Source organism: Heterodontus francisci, chromosome 42 (genome assembly GCF_036365525.1).
Source record: "Heterodontus francisci isolate sHetFra1 chromosome 42, sHetFra1.hap1, whole genome shotgun sequence".
NCBI lineage: Eukaryota > Metazoa > Chordata > Chondrichthyes > Heterodontiformes > Heterodontidae > Heterodontus > Heterodontus francisci.
In genome coordinates, this window is record NC_090412.1 from 20,805,569 (window position 1) to 20,827,297 (window position 21,729).

At 42.5% G+C, this 21,729-nt stretch overlaps 1 protein-coding gene across 6 annotated transcripts in view; it reads right to left on the reverse strand.

The window, feature by feature from the left end:
* The window catches only part of LOC137355508 (paladin-like), a 261,128-nt gene that overhangs the window by 52,529 nt on the left and 186,870 nt on the right, over positions 1–21,729 (reverse strand). For 5 of the 6 annotated variants that reach the window (XM_068020731.1, XM_068020730.1, XM_068020733.1 and 2 more), the window contains one exon: positions 6,784–6,939. In XM_068020731.1, coding sequence (XP_067876832.1) covers positions 6,784–6,939 — 156 coding nt within the window. Of the gene's footprint in view, positions 1–6,783; positions 6,940–14,824; positions 15,106–21,729 lie in introns of those variants that run through there. The other variant, XM_068020735.1, reaches the window with a different exon arrangement.

Genomic DNA, 21,729 nt, shown 5'->3' on the forward strand with positions numbered 1-21,729 from the left:
TTATCCACCTGCGTTGCCACTTTCAGTGATCTGTGGACCTGTACGTCCAGATCTCTCTGCCTGTCAATACTCCTAAGGGTTCTGCCATTTACTGTATACTTCCCACCTGTATTAGACATTCTAAAATGCATTACCTCACATTTGTCCAGATTAAACTCCATCTGCTATTTCTTTGCCCAAGTCTCCAACCGATCTATATCCTTCTGTATCCTCTGACAATCCTCGTCACTATCTGCAACTCCACCAACCTTTGTGTCGTCTGGAAACTTACTAATCAGACCAGCTACATTTTCCTGCAAATCATTTATATATACTGCAAACAGCAAAGGTCCCAGCACTGATCCCTGCGGAACACCACTAGTCACATCCCTCCATTCAGAAAAGCACCCTTCCACTGCTACCCTCTGTCTTCTATGACCGAGCCAGTTCTGTATCCATCTTGCCAGCTCACCTCTGATCCCGTGTGACTTCACCTTTTGTACCAGTCTGCCAGTTAAGAAATTGCATTTCTTTTTAACCAAAGATCTGAAGTTAAAATTTACTCCAGTGACAGAGGTCAAAGTGATAATGGGAGCAAGAGAAGTACAAGGGAAATATAAGCACATCACAAAATTAAGGAACTAGCAACAGATGAAAACTGGGCTAATATAAAAGGACATTTAAAGATTTTTTTAAATTACAATTAGAGATAAATATAGGAAAATAGAGGAAAGTAGGGGACATCTCAGGAAATTAAAATTAGAAATTTTGGTTTAAGTAAACTGGTCTTGTAAAGATGATGAATGTACACTTGGTGGAATGCTCTTAAGTTGATGTCCTGGGCTGGCATAGACTTAGTATCATAGAGAAGCCATACAGCTGTCTTTTTTATTTAAAAAATTAAGTCACCTTGGACATATACTGTGATGCTTAATATTTGTGGTAGACCTGGTGAAAAACAGTCAGGAAATCATGCGTCTTCCAGCATTTAAATAAAATCCTTGCTGATCAAGGTTATCAACCCTTAAATTGCCACTTCAAACTGGTTATTCAAATCAACATTCTTGAGAGTACTGCCTCCAAAAACTAACAATATTGTCCAAGAGATTAATGATTGCTAATTTACTGGGCCTCTTTGTGTAAATGGTTCAACTAACAGATTGCAATTAAAACAGGTCATTCAAGAGGTATCTGGCTAGATAGACCACAAGAGTGATAAATGAAAGCAATCCTTTAAAAGGAGCATTTGATTTGTGAATTGGCAATTAGTTACACAATGAAAGCAAATAATGAGTGGCAACTGAGGAAATGGGATCATGTTGACGAGCAACGGCTAATGAATTTTCACAAGAATCTGTGCTTGACCCTCAAATATTCACCAACTTCATTAACAATCTTAAGGATTACGTACATAAAGCAGCATTCATCCATTTCTATATGACACTCCATGGTGGAGCACGGCCCAAAGGTGTGTTCTGATAAGAGTTTTTTTTGTGTTCATTGTATTTCAATACACTTTGTACTCTGAGACGCTGCATCAATTTAGTTCCTGCCAGTACAATACCATATCTAGTATTTCTGCACCGATCACCAGTCTATTCACAAAAACATAATGGTGATTAATGTCTCCAGTTTCTCAGTTAACCTTCACATCAGTCTGCAGTGGAGTAGATGCTCATTTGCTAAATGAAAGCTGGTTTTATATTTTGCCCTACTTTGTAAGCAGCGGTTGGTTATATAGGTATACTGGACCTACAAAAAGAAAGATAGTTCTCAGAATTTACAAAGAATTTATCAATGTTTCATTGAATACTGAGTGTTTTAAGAGATTTATATTAGATAATCAGGTGACATATGGTTACGAGCACATGCCCTTGTACCAAAGAAGCTGATCTGTTCTGTGTAAGTGGGCATAATGGATCAAATGAATGTTCTTATCCTCCTGGCAAAGAAACGGTTGGTACTGATAGACAAAGATCTTCTCAAATCACCACTGTTTTGCTCAAAAGGACACTGCTGCATTTAGTTCCCTGTAGCAAGCACCAAAGAACCAGTGACACTCTGTCGCAATGTTGACTTATCTGGTGTCATGCATTATACTATAACTAGTTGAATTATAAGCAATTCACAACCGCCATAAACTAGGCTGAAAATGTCCAAAATAATTTCACAGAATATCCCTGCAGTCAGCAGAGATGACAGGTTTTTTTTTTATCTGACCGATCTCAGATTCAAACCCACAACTCAAAAGATGAAAGGATAGTGTGCAAAGCAACACCACCACCCAATCCCCCTAGTTTACTGATTATATTAACCATATGTATTTAAAACCATCATTCTGTTTTCAAAGACAATCTGAATTGAAATCCTATTCCAAATGTTTTCACTTACCGCTGTTTTTTGTGATTTTGTGGTTTTCCCCCAGATGTTGCTGTGACATCAGCACTAGGGAGAGACTACAACATCTCTCTCCCTCACTCACCCCCTCCGCAATGCTCACTCAGATGTAACAATGAGGGCAGACAGGACATTCCACGGTGCAGTCGACACCAATAACTCTCAAAGAAATCAAAGCAAATTCACAGACCATTTGATACAACTAACTTCACAAACTTATTTTGTAAAAGCTTGTCATCTCAAATTTGGATTTCCTTTTAATTTATAAGAATAGACAGTCCTCTTATATCAGACCCATCACTGTACTCTAGTACAAAACAGGCAAAAAGACATGATCAATTAAATCAACCAAAGATTCATCTGCTACAGTGTTCTGCCGAACTATACTTTGTGTATTGTTATATTTTCCATTGGGATAAATTCTGTGTCTCACACCTGCACAGGAGAAGCATTGTACAAATGTCTTTTGGATTTTATTAGCTGGATTAATTGATGGGTGTGAAATGAAAGGAAGAATCACTAAAGCACTTAAACCTTTTGAGCACCAACAAAAACGTCCATTTTTACCTTGCATGTAATGTAAAACATCCTGTAGAAACTGAAGCCAAACCAGCATAGATTTTTCATAAACCAAACATTGTTGCAGGACGACTTTTACAGTGTCTGACAGCATGCACAACCTTTAAAAAAAAACACTCTGCAGTTTGCCAGTATCTACTGAAGCATGTTTTTCACCCTTACCTTCCTGCCTGAAAGCTTTTCAATGAAAGATTGTTTCCTCTGCAACAACTCATAGGGAAACCAGAGTAATTCAAATGATTATCAACTAGGTATTAAAGAAATACTCATTTCAATCACTGTATACTCTTTGAGATCAGTAACTATTAATGTCACAGAAGGTGGACAAATCATATCAGCAAACTGTGATTTTTGCTTTCTGGTCCGTCCTGCAAAGGGATTCCTAAGACCATAATTTTTACTCACTGCTTCTGCCTGAATAGTGCTGTAGATATTATAGGAATAACTCTTGAAAGCTGTAACACACCGTTGATGAAATAAAACAGGAGAAAATTATTTGTAGTTCATAGATCTAGATAGGGATGAGATCCCTGTTTGACCTCAAGTCCCACTAGATGGAGATTAAAATTGATATGTTACACATTATGGTGAACTCTCTGCAGTTGTGGGCACAGTTACTGTGAAGAACCGATTACAACTGCAGACAAAGCCCACACCCAACAGGGTAACAGCTCTCCACTGAGCTGACTGAGCTGCTGCCTATTTCCAGTGCATTTTATATTTTGATATCAATTTAGCATGTATAATAAATGGCATTACTTTTCCAGATAGCAGAGATAGAAGGTGCCTGCCTTGGTCACTGCAGTCTCTGGGAGGAGGGTGAGTTTAGGTTAAAGGTGTTGCTATGATATTAAACTGCATTATCTGAAGTCAAATTATTTATGGATATAGGTACAGGAGTAGGCTCTTTAATCCCTCAAGCCTGTTCTACCATTCAGTGAGATCATGGCTGATTTGCAATCTAACTCCATATATCCATCATTGCCCACTATTCCTTAATACCTTTCATTCACAAAAATCTATCAATTTCAGATTTAAAATTAACAATTGATCTAGCATCTACTGCCTTTTCTGCAAGAGAGCTCCAAACTTCTACCCTTTGTGCATAGAAATGTTTCCTAATTTAACTCCTAAAAGGTCTGGCTCTAATTTTTAGACCATGCTCCAGTCCTAGACTCCTCAAACAGCGGAAATAGTCTCTCTCCATCTACCCTATCTGTTCCCCTTAATATCTTGGAAACTTTGATCAAATCACCCCTTAACCTTTTAAATTCCAGTGAATACAATCCTGTAATCGCTCCTCGTAATTTAACCCTTGGAGTCGAGGTCTCATTCTGGTATATCAGGACTGCAATCCCTCCAGGTTGTGTCTTTGACTACTGAATTTCTATGTCCAAACATATGAAAATAATTTTTGTACATATTTCCTGAAGAATTGACATTTATTTAGCAGCTTTAGTATGTTAAAATCTCTCCAGGACTTTCCAAAGGTTGCTGGGCATGGAACATGAACAGTACTTCACTTTTGTGTTAGTACAAAGCAATGTCTTTTTGGAGTTTTCATAAATCACATTTTTAAGTGGTGAACAAACATTGTGCGTGGATTTCACAACTGCATGTGCATATGTTTGTGGTGAGGAACCTAGACAAGTATGTGCCATGTTTTACGAGACTGAATGGGATGTGAATTAGTGATCTGTCTGAGGCCTGTATGTGCTGACTGAAATTCTGAGAGGTGCACAAAACACAAACTCTTAGCGTCTCTAGGGGCTCAATTCTTTGATATTGGTGAAAATGTTGGCATATACGAAGAGGGATTTTTCATTATATCCATTAACAGAAGAGATAGGAGAGGTGATTGAAAGCTAGATTTGAAAAGGAAGCAGAGACTGTCAATGTGCCTCACATGAAGGCTGCTGTCTCTATCAAAGATTTAACAAAACAAGACTGCTGTTTGTGGGACTGTGCTGTGTGAAAATTCACTGCCACATTTACCTACATAGCAAAGTGACTGCACTTCAAAAGCATTTTGTTGGCTGTAATATCCTGAAGATGTAAAAGGCACTATATAAATGCAAAGGTTTTGCTAAGGTCACTGCCTTTGCTTATCTGACTTTTCATCAAAAGTCACAATTATTGAATCTGACATATTCTCATCTACTTGTTTAATTGCGTCCTTATCCTGTAGATCTTAATCCTTATTACTAAGTTGTCATTTACAAAGCAAAACTACTAACCTGTGTAACAGTTTCTTAACTTAGATTTCTGTTAATGTTCTCATCCTGGGTGTCAGGCCTAATAACCGAAAATACACTGTCCTGAGCTCAGTGTGGTTCTCCACACTTACAAATATGAACTATAACCTTTCCACAACATTCTTCATATATAGCACCATGCTAAGGCAAACAGTGGTGACCTCTATTACCCCAGTTGCTGGTTCTTTGATGCAATGTCATTTGCTGGTGGTGTGCTCCCAAAGACCCAAGGGCAAATTGTGCAAATGTGCCATCCCAGCCAAATGATGGCGGTGGAGGGCATGCCAGAAAATTTCCAATGTATGCAGTCTGCAGACCAGGCTCCCCACTAGGAACAGAAACTCAGAAAATCTTGACATTACCTCTGTTGGCCGCCATGAGCAGTGATGATTCCGAAAAAAAAGCTGCACTTTATTTCCAAACACAAATATTTTGAGCAGGCTCAAGGCAGTAATTGAGGAAGTGTTCTTTTCTTCTACCTTCTAAGTTCTGTCTTCCAGGAATTCAGTGGTGATCTAAATGACATCACCTTCCAATCCTTGAAAGACAATATACTTCCCAAAACAACACTCGGACCATCTGCATGAGCTTCACTTCTATGTGATGAGGCAGATTTAGAACGGAGGTTGTGATCTTTTTTTTTAAATTCATTCATGGGATGTGGGTATCACTGGCTAGGACAGCATTTATTGCCCATCCATAATTGCCCCCGTGAAGGTGGCAGTGAGCTGCCTTCTTGAACCGCTGCAGTCCATGTGAGGTAGGTACACCCACAGTGCTGTTAGGAAGGGAGTTCCAGGACTTTGATCCAGCGACACTGAAGGAACGGCGATATAGTTCCAAGTCAGGATGGTGTGTGGCTTGGAGGGGAACTTGCAGGTGGTGTTCCCATGCATCTGCTGCCCTTGTCCTTCCAGGTGGTGGAGGTCGTGGGTTTGGAAGGGGTTGTCTAAGGAGCCTTGGTCAGTTGCTGCAGTGCATCCTGTAGATGGTACACACTGCTGCCACTGTGCATCGGTGGTGGAGGGAGTGAATGTTTGTGGATGGGGTGCCAATCAAGCGGGCTGCTTTGTCCTGGATGGTGTTGAGCTTCTTGAGTGTTGTTGGAGCTGCACCCATCCAGGCAAGTGGAAAGTATTCCATCACACTCCTGACTGGTGCCTTGTAGATGGTGGACAGGCTCTGAGGAGTCAGTAGGTGAGTTACTTGCTGTAGGATTTCTAGCCTCTGACCTGCTCTTGTAGCCATGGTATTTATATGGCTACTCCAGTTCAGTGTCTGGTCAATAGTAACCCCCAGGATGTTGATAGTGGGGGATTCAGCGATGGTAATGTCATTGAATGTCAAGGGGAGATGGTTAGATTCTCTCCTGTTTGAGGTAGTCATTGCCTGGCGTGAATGTAACTTGTGTTTGTATGTTATGAGATTGATCACTTGTCGTACTGGGACTCAGAGTACACCTGACCAGCCAGCTACCAAGGACACATTGCTCATATGTTTGAGGTCTTCGATTATCTCTTTAAGGAAGAAGACTAGTTTAAAACTATATCACAGTGGCAGGCTTTTCTTTTACCTCATACATCCAAACACTGAAGGGTCTTTGCCAGGAATCTTTCTTTTCCAGATGCAAGTAGGTATTGAAGAGGATGAGGTAAATGTATCGTTCCAGGTACTGCAGGCTTCGTAGCTGCAACAACTGCATTTCCTTCTCCGATTTAGCTGCTTTTATCTGCAACAGCCAAAACAAAATTTCTGCGTCAGGACAAGTATACAGAGGCGCAGAAAACAAAAACATTTATTAAGAAAATGCATCATGAGTTCATAACACTGACCAACTGTCTCCCATGAGAATGTTTAAGAAAAGGTTTGTTGAATAAATATACTAAAACATTTTCTCAGTTACCCCAGTGATTAGCACCGCAGCCTCACAGCTCCAGCGACCCGGGTTCAATTCTGGGTGCTGCCTGTGTGGAGTTTGCAAGTTCTCCGTGTGTTTGCGTGGGTTTTCGCCGGGTGTTCTGGTTTCCTCCCACATGCCAAAAGACTTGCAGGTTGATAGGTAAATTGGCCATTAGCAATTGCCCCTAGTATAGGTAGGTGGTAGGGAAATATAGGGACAGGTGGGGATGTGGTAGGAATATGGGATTAGTGTAGGATTAGTATAAATGGGTGGTTGATGGTCGGCACAGACTCAGTGGGCTGAAGGGCCTGTTTCAGTGCTGTATCTCTAAACTAAACTAAACTAAACCACCAGCACCCAGCCCCCACCTCCTTTCCCACTCTCTCCCCCCACAGCACCCCGCCTGCTGCTCCAGTCATATTCCCAGCTCCTGCATTCCAACATTTACCCTGGGAACTTTCATGCACTGCAATGGGGAAAAAAATGACTACACAGCAAACTTTGAGCGTGAACCGCTTCTCACAATAAAAAATCTCTTGAATTGCCTGGCCACAGCTGCAGACAAACAGTGCCTTGGCCTGCTGAGGTATTCACAGAGGGCCTATGTACATTAATAAAACTCAGAGCTTAGCCTTACTGGCAGTTTCACTGCTCCTTTTCTCAACTTATTAGTCTTTTGACTTCCTTGTGCACAACACAGTGCTGCCTTACCCCCTTTTGACAGGCAGTACAAAATGGGAATGATTTGTGTGGAAACTAAAATGATACAGGCTCCGTGTGAAAGCTGTACATATGTGAAACTAGAACAGCTCCTTTATAAGAATAAAGAAACATTTAATGTTTACAATTGGAGCATTAGAACAATGATTTTTACACACTGTAGAACTATATACCATTTGTCCAATGGGTCTAAAGTCCGTTTATCATATTACATGAGGTGCTAATGGATTGCATGACTGAATTCCATTTGTACCTTTTTCAAAATCAAATTAGTTTCAATCGTACTTGAATGGAAATTAATTCCCTCATTCAATGACAAAGGCATGAACCCAACATTCATTAAACAAAAGTATTCCATGTAAATTTGAATTATCTCACACAAAGGCACTGTTGATTCAAGGGCAATTCTGGCTTTGGGGAAGTAGGGTTTTGATTGTGATTTCAAGAATTTTCCCCATCCTACTTTGTACCTTTCACTCCTAAGAGATTGCTAAGGTACTGTTCCAGGGATGCTGGATGGCCACATGGATTTTACACAACTGGTCATTCTTCATGTGAGCCTGGATAGTGAGGGTCACCAGCCAACTGAATTTTGGGAAGGGCATCACCACAGATTCTGTCCTCACCCCAGGTCACCGCTTGCCAGCAGGAGTCACTGGATGATGAGGAGTTGGAACCTTTAGCTGAGTCCTCTCCCTGTCCGTGGGACTCCCAATGCCAGTGTAGCGCCCCGGCTGAGAACAAATGGGGGTTCAAAGTTTTTAGCTTCCTAGTCTGCATAGTGTCTTAAAGTGAGATCTGGGAAGAATGAGGCTCGTCAATTATGCATCTGAGAAACAGCTCGCTAACATAACAATTTAAATCCAATGAAAACAATAAAACGTTCAAACATAAGGAGATGGTCAAAATTTGGGAAGAACTGTTGAAAGATTCATTTTAATTAAATCATTTTCATGCATTTTTTCACCCTGATACCAACTTTTCCCAAAGGTGACAATTTACAGCTGCATTGTGCATGTTAAAATATCTGGTTGGCACTAACAGCCCACGACACATCACTGAAAGAATGTCCGCCATCTAGATGCATGAGCCACTTGTCTGAATTTCTACTATAGTTTGATATATATCAGTGACCAAAATGAATAGCATTGCTGAATTAATCAGCTGTAACAACACTAAATTGTCACTTGCATGGTCATTTTGACTCTGCTTGGTTGACAGTTTCAATAGCAAGTGTAGTCACCATGATTCATGATTTATCAAAACAAAAAATATCAGCTTATTTTGTTCACAGCAGCTCACAATCATTCAACACACTTGAAAAGAGAAATGATTTAGGTCACCTATTGTAGGTGTTTTTACTGGCTAGATTATAAATAGTAGGATAGATCACTGATATTCATGCACAAATATCTAACATGTTTGGGCTACACTACTCTATTATTGTCATAGAGTCATAGAGCTATACAGCACAGAAACAGGCCCTTCGGCCCACAGTGTCCGTGCCGGCCATCAAGCCTATCTATTCTAATCCCATTTTCCAGCACTTGGCCCGTAGCCTTGTATGCTGTGGCATTTCAAGTGCTCATCTAAATACTTCTTAAATGTTGTGAGGGTTCCTACCTCTACCACCCCTTCAGGCAGTGTGTTCCAGATTCCAACCATCCTCTGGGTGAAATTTTCTTTCCTCAAATTCCCTCTAAACCTCCTTCCCCTTACCTTAAATCTATGTCCCCTGGTTATTGACACCTCTGCTAAGGGAAAAAAAGTTTCTTCCTATCTACCCTATCTATGCCCCTCATAATTTTGTATACATATAGACAGTAACCAGATTAAAATAAATGGGTTAATGCCTGCATAAAATTATCACATACAGGAATATAGTAGTAAGTCACCTCATTCAAACTCCATTAAACATCCCTACAGATGGAGGCACCAGCTAATGCTAGGCTGATAATGAGAAACCATGGACTCCCTATTGTCGGCTAATTTCTGTCTCACCCACTCCCATCCCTCTTACAATGTGCACCCATGATCCTGCAGCCAATGTTGCATCTTTTAAACCTATGCTAATGACTCCTATGCAGAAACCTTCTGCGCATAAGTAAAATGGGGTCCTTTCATCAACGGTTGCAGGGACATTTAAGGAACAATTTTAACATGGGACTGGAATTGGGTGTGCGTGGTTGAAGCTGGTGGTGAACTGTCAAGTCCACCCCCGTACCCGGAGCATGAGGCCAGGGGGGGTTTATCACCCTGGCCTCATTTATATGTCCCAACTGACTCCCACTCAAAGCTAATGGGGATGATATGATGCCACTGCCAGTGGGAAGAAGTCAGAATTGATGGATGGTGAGGCTACCACTGGCGACTGACAATAAATGAGCTCCAGCAAGGCAAGTACGGGGTTGGGTGGATGTGGGAGTGGGGGTGAAGGGCCTTCATTTCAGCTCCTTCTGGCCCACAAGGAACCTTCAAAAAAAAAAAATAGGTTAGGGTCATTTACTCAGGCCTCATGTAGACTGCATCATAAACTATTTCCACTGGCTGGGGAGTCTAGGACGAGGGGGCATAGTCTAAAAATTAGAGCCAGACCTTTCAGGGGAGTAATTAGGAAACACTTCTGTGCACAAAAGGGTGGCAGAAATTTGTAACTCTCTTCCGTAAGTGGCAATTGATGCTAGATCAGTTGTAAATTTTAAATCTGAGATTGATAGAATTTTGTTATCCAAAAGGTATTGAGGGATATGGGCAAAGGCGGGTATATGGAGTTAGGAGGCAGATCAGCCATGATCTAACTGAATGGTGTAACAGGCTCGAGGGGCTAAATGGCCTACTCCTGTTCCTACGCTGCCAGGTTTGACTGGTGTCTGAGGAACCTTTTATAAGATGAGGGCTGAGGCTCCAGACTACTAGTATTACTCCTACCAGAGGATATTAAGGGTGCTGAAGCTTAACTGGCACTGGCACCTACATTTATTGTTTGCAAAACCATGTTCAGCGCAGTTTCTACAAGTTGCTTCAGAGAAATGGGTTGCATTCCTGCATGAATACTAGAAACATGAGCCTGGACAACTTCATGAAGTGACCTTAGTACAGATCCTATGGTGATCTCTCACAACCCTGATTGCAGCTATTTTTGTTTACAATGTCCCCTAAACATGATCAAGACCAAACTGGTTGGAAAACTTAGGTCAATTTAAATTCTAGCCTCCATTTGTGTTTATTGTCTTTGAAATCCTTCAACTACAATACAAACCACATAGTCTTCACAATATTTTGCTATCCTGCATTTCAGCCCTTTTATAAAGTCACAAAAAATCCAACTGGTTCATTAAGAAAGGGAATTTGCCACATCTACCCAGTCTGACCCTGTATGTGACTCCAGTCCCATACTTTGTGGTTGACTCTTAATGTCCTCAGGGTATTTGGGAATGGGCAATAAATATTGCCTTGCCTGTGTCACGCACATCACAACCACAAATATTTTTTAATAATTAGATTAGTTATGTCATTGTTATATGTACTCTTATAATTTTCTTATAAATAACAGAGGTAATCTTCCACTTAACCTCCACCTTTTTAATCCCTTCACCGCTGATAGATCCAATCTTTTTCTTTTGGGCCTCCTTATCTCGAGAGACAATGGATACGCGCCTGGAGGTGGTCAGTGGTTTGTGAAGCAGCGCCTTCTGCCTGCAGGCAGTGCAGGCTGACCTCTGGTGAAACTCTGAGGAAAGGCTGGCGAGCAGGCAGGGAGCACTCTCTCCTCGACACGCATCTTTCCTTCCTATTCAGATTGAGGACAGCAAATCCCCAAGTTTGCAGGACCGGCAATGTCTGTGTCAGGAAAACTAGCCCATCGCGCACTGAGGGGACTGTTCCCAGATTTATGTGATTACCTCTTTTTAGGTAATTAGCATAAACCCAGATTTGGATTTGTACCTCAGGTACCCTTGTAGCTAATGCACAAAATTTAGCCAACAGGATTACCATTTGGCTATTCAAGTTACCCACTCAAAGAATAGCACTTCAACCTGCACACTGGGACAGTGTGTAGGCTGCATGACCTGTGCCATACACGGGCTACCAGCTGTACCCAATACTCTTGGAAATCCTCATACCACATCCAAAACTCTGCTGCTCGTACCATAACTCATACAAAGTCCCATTCACCCAACTCCCTGTGCTCACAGACCTACACTTAGCCCTGGTACAGCAACGTCTTCATTATAGTTCTCAGCCTGGTGTTCAAATCCTTCCATGGCCCTGTTACTCCCCATCTCTGTGACCTCCTCCAACCCTAAAGGACTCGAAGATCTCTGCACTTCTCCAATTCAGGCCTCAAGCACATCCCTGATTTCCATTTCCCCATCATTGGTGGCCATGCCTTCAGTTACCTAGGCCCTAAGTTCCGGAATTTTCTCGTGAAATCTCTCTGCCTGTTGACTGTTATCTCCTCCTTCAACAGGCCCCTTATCACCTACCTCTTTGACCCAGCTTTTGGTCGTCGGTCCTAATATTTCTTAATGTGGCTTGGTGCCAAATGGTTGTTTGATAATGTTGCTGTGAAGCACTTTAGGATGTTTACTGCATTAAAGGCACTAGATAAATGCAAGTTGTAGAAAAGTTACATTAATCAGTGTCTGAGCCATAACATTAATAATCTTCTTTGTCAGGTGCTCAGCAACCTGCAGGCTACATCCAGCATTTTTTTGGCAGAGAAACTGGAACCAAAGAAGCTGTTTGTGAAATCGTTCAGGGATTGCTGATGAAATAGGACTCGCTGCCGAACATCCTGATTTTGATTCAACACGGGTTTTGTCAGAAGCAATTTCACCAAATGATACAGCTGGACATCAGCAGACCATCACCACACCAGCTAGTGCTCTCCATGTCTCAATATAGTCATACCCTCCCAAATGAGCAAATACTGAGTGAAGAAACAACTAAAGCAAGCTTCTGGATTACCATAAAGCCTGATCATTCATCGACACACGGGGACGGATTTCCGAAGTGCTGCAGAGGCCGGAGCAGAGGTGAGTGGCCCTGCAATTCCCCGCAGCTGGCCAGTGTGCCGGTTTGTCGGCATGGTCGCGCCTCCAGCTCATTTTGTTGGCCGATTAGCCAACTAAAGGGCCCATTAATGCCACTGTCCGGACGTCGACTGGAATTTTCCAGTCAGCAGGTGGGGCCCCCCCCCCACTGAGGCCGAAGCTTGGCCGATGAATGAAGGCAGGGGACCAGGAGGCCTACGTTCCTTCTTGCATTTTTACCCCACCCCCCGTCACGGCGATTGCAAGATGGCCACAGCTGCGACTGCTAGCTGCCCAGTGGAAGGGTTTTCCCTCCACTAAGGCAGTCTGGCAGCTGAAGCATCTTTCTATTTATAAATTTTTGCAAAGTCGTCACGGGGCGCCTCCATCTTTAAGCACCCTCTTGTTCTCATACCTACTTCAGCCGCTCCCATCTCCGCCGGCGGGGCTGCCGATCTCTCAGTGCTGGAAGGCCTCCTATTGGCCCTCCAGCGTTGGGAGCCTGCCAACCATCCTTAATCAGATAGGGCTCCTGGAGGCGGCTAATTAATTTGCTTCCAGGGTGCTAACCCAGAATTCAGCCTGGGGTCGGGATTGGGACTTAAAATGAAATTCCAGCTGTGGTTCGATACACACATTGTACATTTCAGGAAAATAGATGGGCCCTGACAAATCCATAGCAAATTCTTAACTATAGCTGCCTGATGGAGCAAAAGCAAATTAAGAGATCTTGGAAGTATTTACATATTTGGAATTCCAGTATTTACTTAGCAAGAGATGCTCTGCAATATTTATTTTTAAAAAACATTACATTTCTTGAACCCTTTATTCTCCAACTTAGCTCAAAACCCTTTCGATTTCTATGTCATCATCATGGGTCTTGATGTTCTATAGATCACTGGTACATCCAAATTGAGAGAGACCTTTTACTGGTTAACATTTTCAGACTGGCAGAAAGAACCCTTTCCAGTGACAGGGGAGTATAAAAGTCTATCAAAAAAAGGAAGGACAAATGGCTATTTACTGTTTCTAATATGCTAACCCACAGAATTAGAACTCTGTTCTTCTTTCATCTTCTAAACTTTTCTATGTTTAAAAATGTACCCAAGAGTCTCTTTGCCAAATATTGCTTTAAAGTCTTTGATCTGTAAAATACAATAAATGTTTGATTTGCGATACCAAATGTCAAACCCGACTCAATTAATCACATCACTGAAATAAGCGTGACTCCCAGCATTGATCTCCTCAGCACAGCCAGGCATATGGGACTTGCTGCTTTTCAGTCAAGCGACCATGATTCTATTTGACAGTTCACACAAGGTTAGACTCATCATTCTTTTGTTAAGAGTCAGCCTTTATTTCAACCAAATCCAGACCATATGTTGAATTCTGCCAGCCTACTCAGACTTGGCTGGAACTAGCTACAGTCATACAAAAGCAGACATGGGTTCTGCGGAGGGCTGAACCAACCCCACTTCACGTCTGTCTCAGGATATTCTCCTGAAGAAACAATTAAATCAAAAGAACAAATCATAAATTTTCGTCAAAGGAAAGCAGAAGAGCATAAATGTAAATAAGTGCCATCGGCTTCACATTTTGTGTGCTTTATTACATGCTATTTCTTAATAGAAAATAAATTTCAATTTAACTTTACCATCAAAAATGTAAGAAAGGGTTTTGGTTATATGGAAATGAAAGATTGATTTCCGTTAGCCTGCACATTACCAGATTTACTGAATTCAGTTTCATAGCTTGCCAGGTTGGAATCTGTGTTACTAATCCAGTACTTTAATCATTACACTGCTGTATGATATTACAACTTTTAACAGAGGATTAACAGGACAGACGATTGAGGAAAAAAAGCATCCAAAGTTGTGGTATTAAACTTCCTTTTCATCCAGTGCACAAATGAAAGCTTGCACTTAACAAAACCTTACTGTTATAGGAGAAGGAAATACATGTAGTTAGATTAAACTTGTCCTTAAGCAGAAGATTGCAATATTTAACTTGTTAAAGGGACAGAATATTTATCAGAAACAGTCGAGGCTCACACAAGGTTGACACCCTGAATCATCTATAATTGGGAATCATAAACCACAGACAATCGTGGGAAGTTCTAGCCGTGGGTTCGTGGTTTTGCACTGCAAGAGTTTGTACTTTTGTGTCTGGAGACCTACTTCAAAACCACCGTTGAAATGAAGTAATTTCCCGTCTGAGGATCAGAATCCCATAATCAGTCCTAGAAATGTCAAAGAAAATAGACATTTATCTCACTCAGCATTTACTATCAGAGTAACTTACAAGGTCCTGTTATCCCTATCGGAAGCTACCCTATGGACGAAAGAATCATAGAATGAAAGGAACCATTTGCAATTTCTGCCTTTACGAAGCACTAAAATGGCTTTATAGTCTGTAAAGAAAATGCATCAGGGGAGATTGATGATGATGTTAGCTGATCGCACGAGATCAGAAGACCAGGTGAGATCTTTACACGTGTTCACTGCAAGCCAGCCAATCCTCTAATATTCACCGCACCTGGGCACAGACCCAGGGAAATCTGCCCTGTTGATTTCCGCAGTGCTAACAATCCTGAGCACAACCTGCCTCAAATCACTAAGCCCATAAGCAAAAACTCAATAAAGCAAATAAATAAGAATTTGTAAATGTAGCCAATGAAATTAGTTAGAAGGACAAATCTAACAAAGTTTCTATTCAATAAAAGTATCTAGAGTCTGCACCATTTTCTGCCTCTAACACAGACAGGGTGAATTCCATTAACTTAATTGAAACAATTGGCAAACTGCCTTGATACTGATTCAGAATAACCTTGCTCCATTACCGGACGCCGTACAGCACTGTTGTTCTTATCTTTGTCCATTTACATTACAAATAGATCGGTTATCTGCCCTGTTAAAGGTTACAGGAATCTAATTCACTTCATCACTCAATGACATGAGAGATTTTTCATTTACTTTCAAACACTCCTCAGATCAACGCCCAAGCCCCACCCCTTCACCCACGTCATCTCCTCCTAACATTATGGCCCCTGCTGTTGGGACTCAGTTTCAACAACAGATGAACCTCAGCCATTGTTCATATGTAAACCTAGGCAGTGAATACCAGCTATTCAACAGTGAATGTGGATTGGGGGCAATGGGGAGTTGGGCATCACAGCAGAGTCTGATCCTGTCCTCACCCAATATCTACACTTGACAGAGGGTTCACTTGACACAAAATCAGCCCTAGCCACTTTTTTCTCTGTAATTCAGGGCATAAGTGCAGGAGTGAGGGGCAAGAGTGGCAAGCTTGAAGCCTGGCACCACATGATCACCACAGTGATCTTAACTCCTAGGCCTCAATTAGATGAGGAGTCATTACCTTGCTGGTGGCCAGGAGAGAAATTTCAGGCTACCAGGGGCCACAAAGGTAAGCTAAATGGTGAGGTAGAGTGGCGTGGGGAGGGTCGAGAATGCTTCATGGTCAGGGTGGGGTGCAAATCCCAGAGCTGGGGAATGCCCAAGGCTCTCTCGTGGGCCTGAAAGGGACACGCTTACCCTGCACAGCCCACAAACTGTGACAAAACATTTTTTCTTTAAAAACTTACATTTCTGGGCTTCCTCTGTCCCCGACCCTTTTTGGTGCCAGGAGTCTCTGGTGGGCTGGAATTGGTTGAGATTCACATGACTGAGGGGTAAAAACCACATCTGGCTCTCACCTATTGACAGCTAGTGCCTCGTGCATCCCATTCTCGTGGGTAAAAATCCTCTAATGGCACTGAGGCCAACTGTAATCCCCCTCCCACCATCCTGGCTGAGACTACCTACCTCAGCACACACCACTCTGTTTCTCACTCCACAGATGCTGTCAGACCTGCTGTGTATTTCCGGCAATTTCTGTTCTCACTTCAGAGTTCCAGCATCCGCAGTATTTTGCTCTTACTTCAGCACAAACCAACGTCAATAATTCCCATCGGGATTCTCCTGTTCAAGCCAACATAACATTGATGGAGGAGTCCCAGAAAATTCAATATAAACGACAGTTGTGCCATTTTTCCCAGTCTTCCGTCAATCTCCGTCAAAGCTCCTGCCCCGTTTGGAGAACTCTGTAGCACCAGCACGGGTCCCACACAATATAAAAGTGCCTTTTGAACAGCCATTAAACCACCGTGATTTTAATGCATCTATTCTGCCGCACCTGCATCGCACTGTACAAACGGCGGCCAAGTTTTTGATAACAAATTAAATCAGTGCAGCAGTCTTCTCAGCTTTCCTCAGTGTTATTACAAAAGTAGGCTGTCCGATGACTGAGTTGGATTCGGAACCTGGCAACGTAGCATTAGGTCACACAATGCACAGGCATTTCAAGTCCCATGACTAGTTTGCCGAGTTCAGCAGAGAAAACAGTCGGGGTGCTAGAATTAGCAACAAATACCTTCACACCTAATGGGTGGGGGAAAAAAAAATATCAGCCAAGAGCTGCAGTCTTGATCACTGTCTGGTTTCTCCGATCAGAAAGTGTGCGTGTGTGAACATAGACGTGGATTAGGCTTAGGTCTGAGGCTCACACGGGTCCAACAGTTTGGTCACAGTGAAGAATGGCCCACTTGGGTGATGTTACCACTAGAACTGTACCCTGATGAGTCAGCACCTTCATAGCAGAAGATGAGGCCATTGTTATTACTGCAATTTCCAAAGATTCAAACCACCCATGGATAAAAATGTCCTCCAAAAAAGCATCTTTTTATCTCATTCTACTTTTGCATCTCCTCTCCAGACAAGTTTGGCAGGGTGACTGAGAGATGGGATGTCAGCCACAGGCTCTGAGGGCCCTGATCCCACAGCAAGGGCATGGCTCCTTTAAGAACCACTCTTTGAAAAATAATTGCACCTGGAGTGGAAGGAGATTTTCCCCATCCATCTGAGCATAAAAGGGATCCAGGCCCTGAAAGAGGCTGGGAGTTGAAGAGCTGAAAGACATCCTGTATGGTCTTGTTTTGAGTTTTGTCATTAAAATAAGGTCTATGTTATTTGGATTGTTCAAGGGCTACTCTTTGTAAGTAAAAGAAACCTCCGAGATGGTGGGACCTTCTGATGGCAGATATTCAACTGCAGGGTGTGTCATGTGGAAGCCCAATGCTGCCCTCATCTGGCCCCCTCCCACAAGCACCTCCAAGCAAGGGTTTTCTGGATGGATATTAGAAGCAGCGGGTGTCCAATGTGCCCTGCCTAATCCTGAGATACTAGACTGACCACAGTACCTTTAATCACTACCACAGCTTAAATTAGTGAACCCGGCACAGACAAGGCATTGGAACCCGGTACCCTCCTGTGGCTCAGTGTAAGCACTCATCCCTCAGTCAACATGTTGTGGTTTCACACCCCAATGCACCTAATGCAGGCAAACATTTCAATGCAGTACTTAGGGAATGCAGCACTGTCGGAAGTGCTGACATTTGGACGAGATGTTAAGCTGAGGCCCCATCTGCCCTCAGGTGGCTATAAACGGCACTATTCAAAGAAGAACAGGGGAGCACTCCCGGTATCCTGGCCGCTATTTGTCCCTCAACCAACATGTGAAACGGATAATCTGGTCATTTATTTCACTGCAGTTTGTGAAATCTTGCTGTGCGCAAATTGGCTGCTGCATTTCCCACAATATAATAATGGCAACATTTCAGTGACTATACTTAACTGGCTGCAAAGCACTTTGGGAGGTCCTGAGATCATGAAAGGCACTATATAAATGCAGTCTTTCTTTTACTGGAATGCATGGCTCAGTTACTCACTGACAAACCCATTGAACCATTGTGGGTGGCATGACACCTGAAGCTAGATTTAGTTGTTGGCATTTCAAACTCTATCACTAATATGTGATTTTTAAAAAGTCTTTTTGCTGCACTCGAGCCTTTCATTTCCCCTTCCCCAAGAAATCCGAGAAGACGTTTCTGTGACAAATAAAACTTGAGAAAGAGGAAGCCTCAAATTCCAGAAACAAATTCATACGTGGCTGCAGCATCGCCTTACTTTTCCAGCCACGCAAATCTCCTCGGAACTTTGAGTCATCGACTGGCGACACATTAGCACCAGATTTTGATGGTTCAGCTGCCTGCTGGTTGGAGGAATGTAATCGCAGGCCAAAGCATTCAGTGTGCTGTCGGCATGACAATAAAGAGCTGACTGCCTCAGACTATAGTTTTTCCTCACAATGAAATGTTTAAGACAGCTTTGTGCACATAGCTCTCTGCTATTTCTCGTAACACTAACGCTCTGAAATACCATGGCAAAATCTATGCCGTGCTCACTCAAACTGCCTCTAAGAAAGGCAATAAGTATATTTAAATGCCTGCTTGAATTTGTATGCATATATGTGTAGCATTCCAGGCTGCTATTCACCTCCATTGCCAAGAATTCCTCACAAGTTTTCCAGTTAACAGCAGCTATGTTGTATTTTGGCCTTTAATTTCAGTATCTTTCAGTACAAAAACAGTGGATGTGACATTTACTGGATGGCTCTGAAAATGTTAAATACAACAAAGTGTGCCAGCTCACAATCCTGTTATATTCCATTAGTATTTTTAATGGGGTCAATATGAGAGAGGTTTTTCAGGATATCAAAAAGCAACTTTATGCCGACTCAGCACCCAGCGTCAATCTGGATTTAGATCAAGTGGCATTTCACTTCAAGCAGGACCGTGTGGCTTTTTTGAAAAATAATCAGCAATTCTCAGGAAAATAAAATCGCTGATCATTTTTCCCAGAGGCTCAACCCCATGTCTGTCTGACGTATCACCAGAAATCACAAGATATCACGGTCTGCGGCAACTGGGATCAGTGGTTCTTCTCCAGTTACTCATTACTGCAAGATGGGTCTGTGCAGCACAGACCAGCAGCTGGGAGATTCTTTCTCACAGAAGAGAACGCTCAACACCCAAACCTCTCATGGCTCTGCCCTCACACCTGCAATACCCTGTCTTGCCTTTATTTTGTTAATATATATATTACCATGAACATACAAATAAATGACGGACAGATGGTTGTGGGTTCAAGTGCTACTCCAGTGCAGTACTGAGGGGATGTAGCATTGTCAGATGTGCTGTCTTTTGGACGAGACGTTAAACTGTGGCCCAGTCTGCTTTCTCAGTTGGATATGGCACTATTTCGAAGAGGAGGGGGGGGTCCTGGTCAATACTTATGCCTCAAGCTAAATCACAATAACAGATAATCTGATCTTTCCTTCATTACTGTCTGTGGGGCTTTGCTATGTGCAAATTGACTACTGCGCAGCATTACAACAGTGACTACACGTCATTGACTATGAAGTGCTTTAGGATGGCTTGAGGCTGTGAAAGGCACCATTTAAAGACCAGTCCTTCTCTTACAGCTCCGTGCAGCCTATCCCATGCAATTGTAAAGTCTTAACGCATCACAATACAGACACTTCCCACCCCGCCCAGAGCCCTGTGATCTCCTATGCGAGAGGTGTAACCAGGCCAATTAGGGAAAAATAATCTGGAAAATTCCTCTTGCCGCCCACCCTCACTGCCCATTAGCTGATCGAATTAGTCCAGAAGACCATTCTGGCTCTGATTAAGGTTACCAGACTTACCTCTTACACTTTCTTGAGCTTTCCCTTTTTTTTCCCCAAAAGATTCGTTCATGGGATGCGAGTGTTGCTGGCAAGGCCCGTGTTGCCTCATCCCTAATTGCCCTCGAGAAGGTGGTGGTGAGCTGCCTTCTTGAACCACCCCAGTCCATGTGGCGTCCTCCTAAACTCCAAATATATCACTTTACTTGCTCCTCCATCAACAATCATGTGATGATAAAATCAAGCAACATTTGCTATTCTAACTTTCCCAGGATCTCCATATCTCTTAGTCTTCACTTCCTCCTATAATCCTTCAAAATCTAACCTTGCTGCCTCTTCAGCACCAACAGTTAATTTACTTGATCTTGTGCCCCTACATTTTTCATGTGATGTCCAGCACTGTGGCCCTTAGCCATTCATTAAGATTTCTGATTTGTGCAAAAATAAAGCCACAAGAAAAACTAATCCAGCACTGCCATCGGAAGCACAGTGGATGCTACTAAGGAAGTGACAGCTATAAGTCGCAGTGCTGAGAGGAAAAGGAGATCTGCAAAAGGCACCTTGCCATGCAAAAATGTGACAGCAGCAGAAAGTAATGCACCAAAAGATGCATCACAATAAAAAAGAAGCTTCAAATGCAATACCAAATGGTCAGTCAGGTCTTTTAAGAATCAAGCTCCTAAAAGCCACAGCAGGAATTCCTAGGAATGAGTCTGCTTTATGAACAGGTGGAAAGGACTGCTGATATCAGCATGGATCAATCGATGGAGGATTGCCTGTAACGAAAGTCTAATGAGGCTCCAGAACGCACTGGCCCTGAAAATGATCAACTCACTCAATGTAGTAGCTGCAGGGAATCAACGATTCAAGCCCAATCCTCCTGTTCAATGAGACATGCTCCCAAGTTGGGGCCTCAAACTAGCAGAGCTCACATAGTGTTGCTCAGGACCAATTGGAGGATATGCTGAAATGCTGTTGCTCTGACCATAAGCACTGCACAGACCAATTTCTGGGGCATGATATAGGTCTCATTCATTCATTCGTTCCTTTATTTGCTGGTGCCACAATTCTTCTGAAATCAGCCTTCAGAAGAAAAGACCTGCTCTCCTGAATCCCTAGTTACTTACATTCATAGATTCAGAAAGCTACATTTCTGTGTTTAAAACAAAGCACTGTAAAACCCCTGATGAAAAGGTCATAGACCTCAAACGTTAAACTCTGCTTCTCTCTCCAAAGATGCTGCCTGACCTGAGTATTTCCAGCATTTTCTGTTTTTATG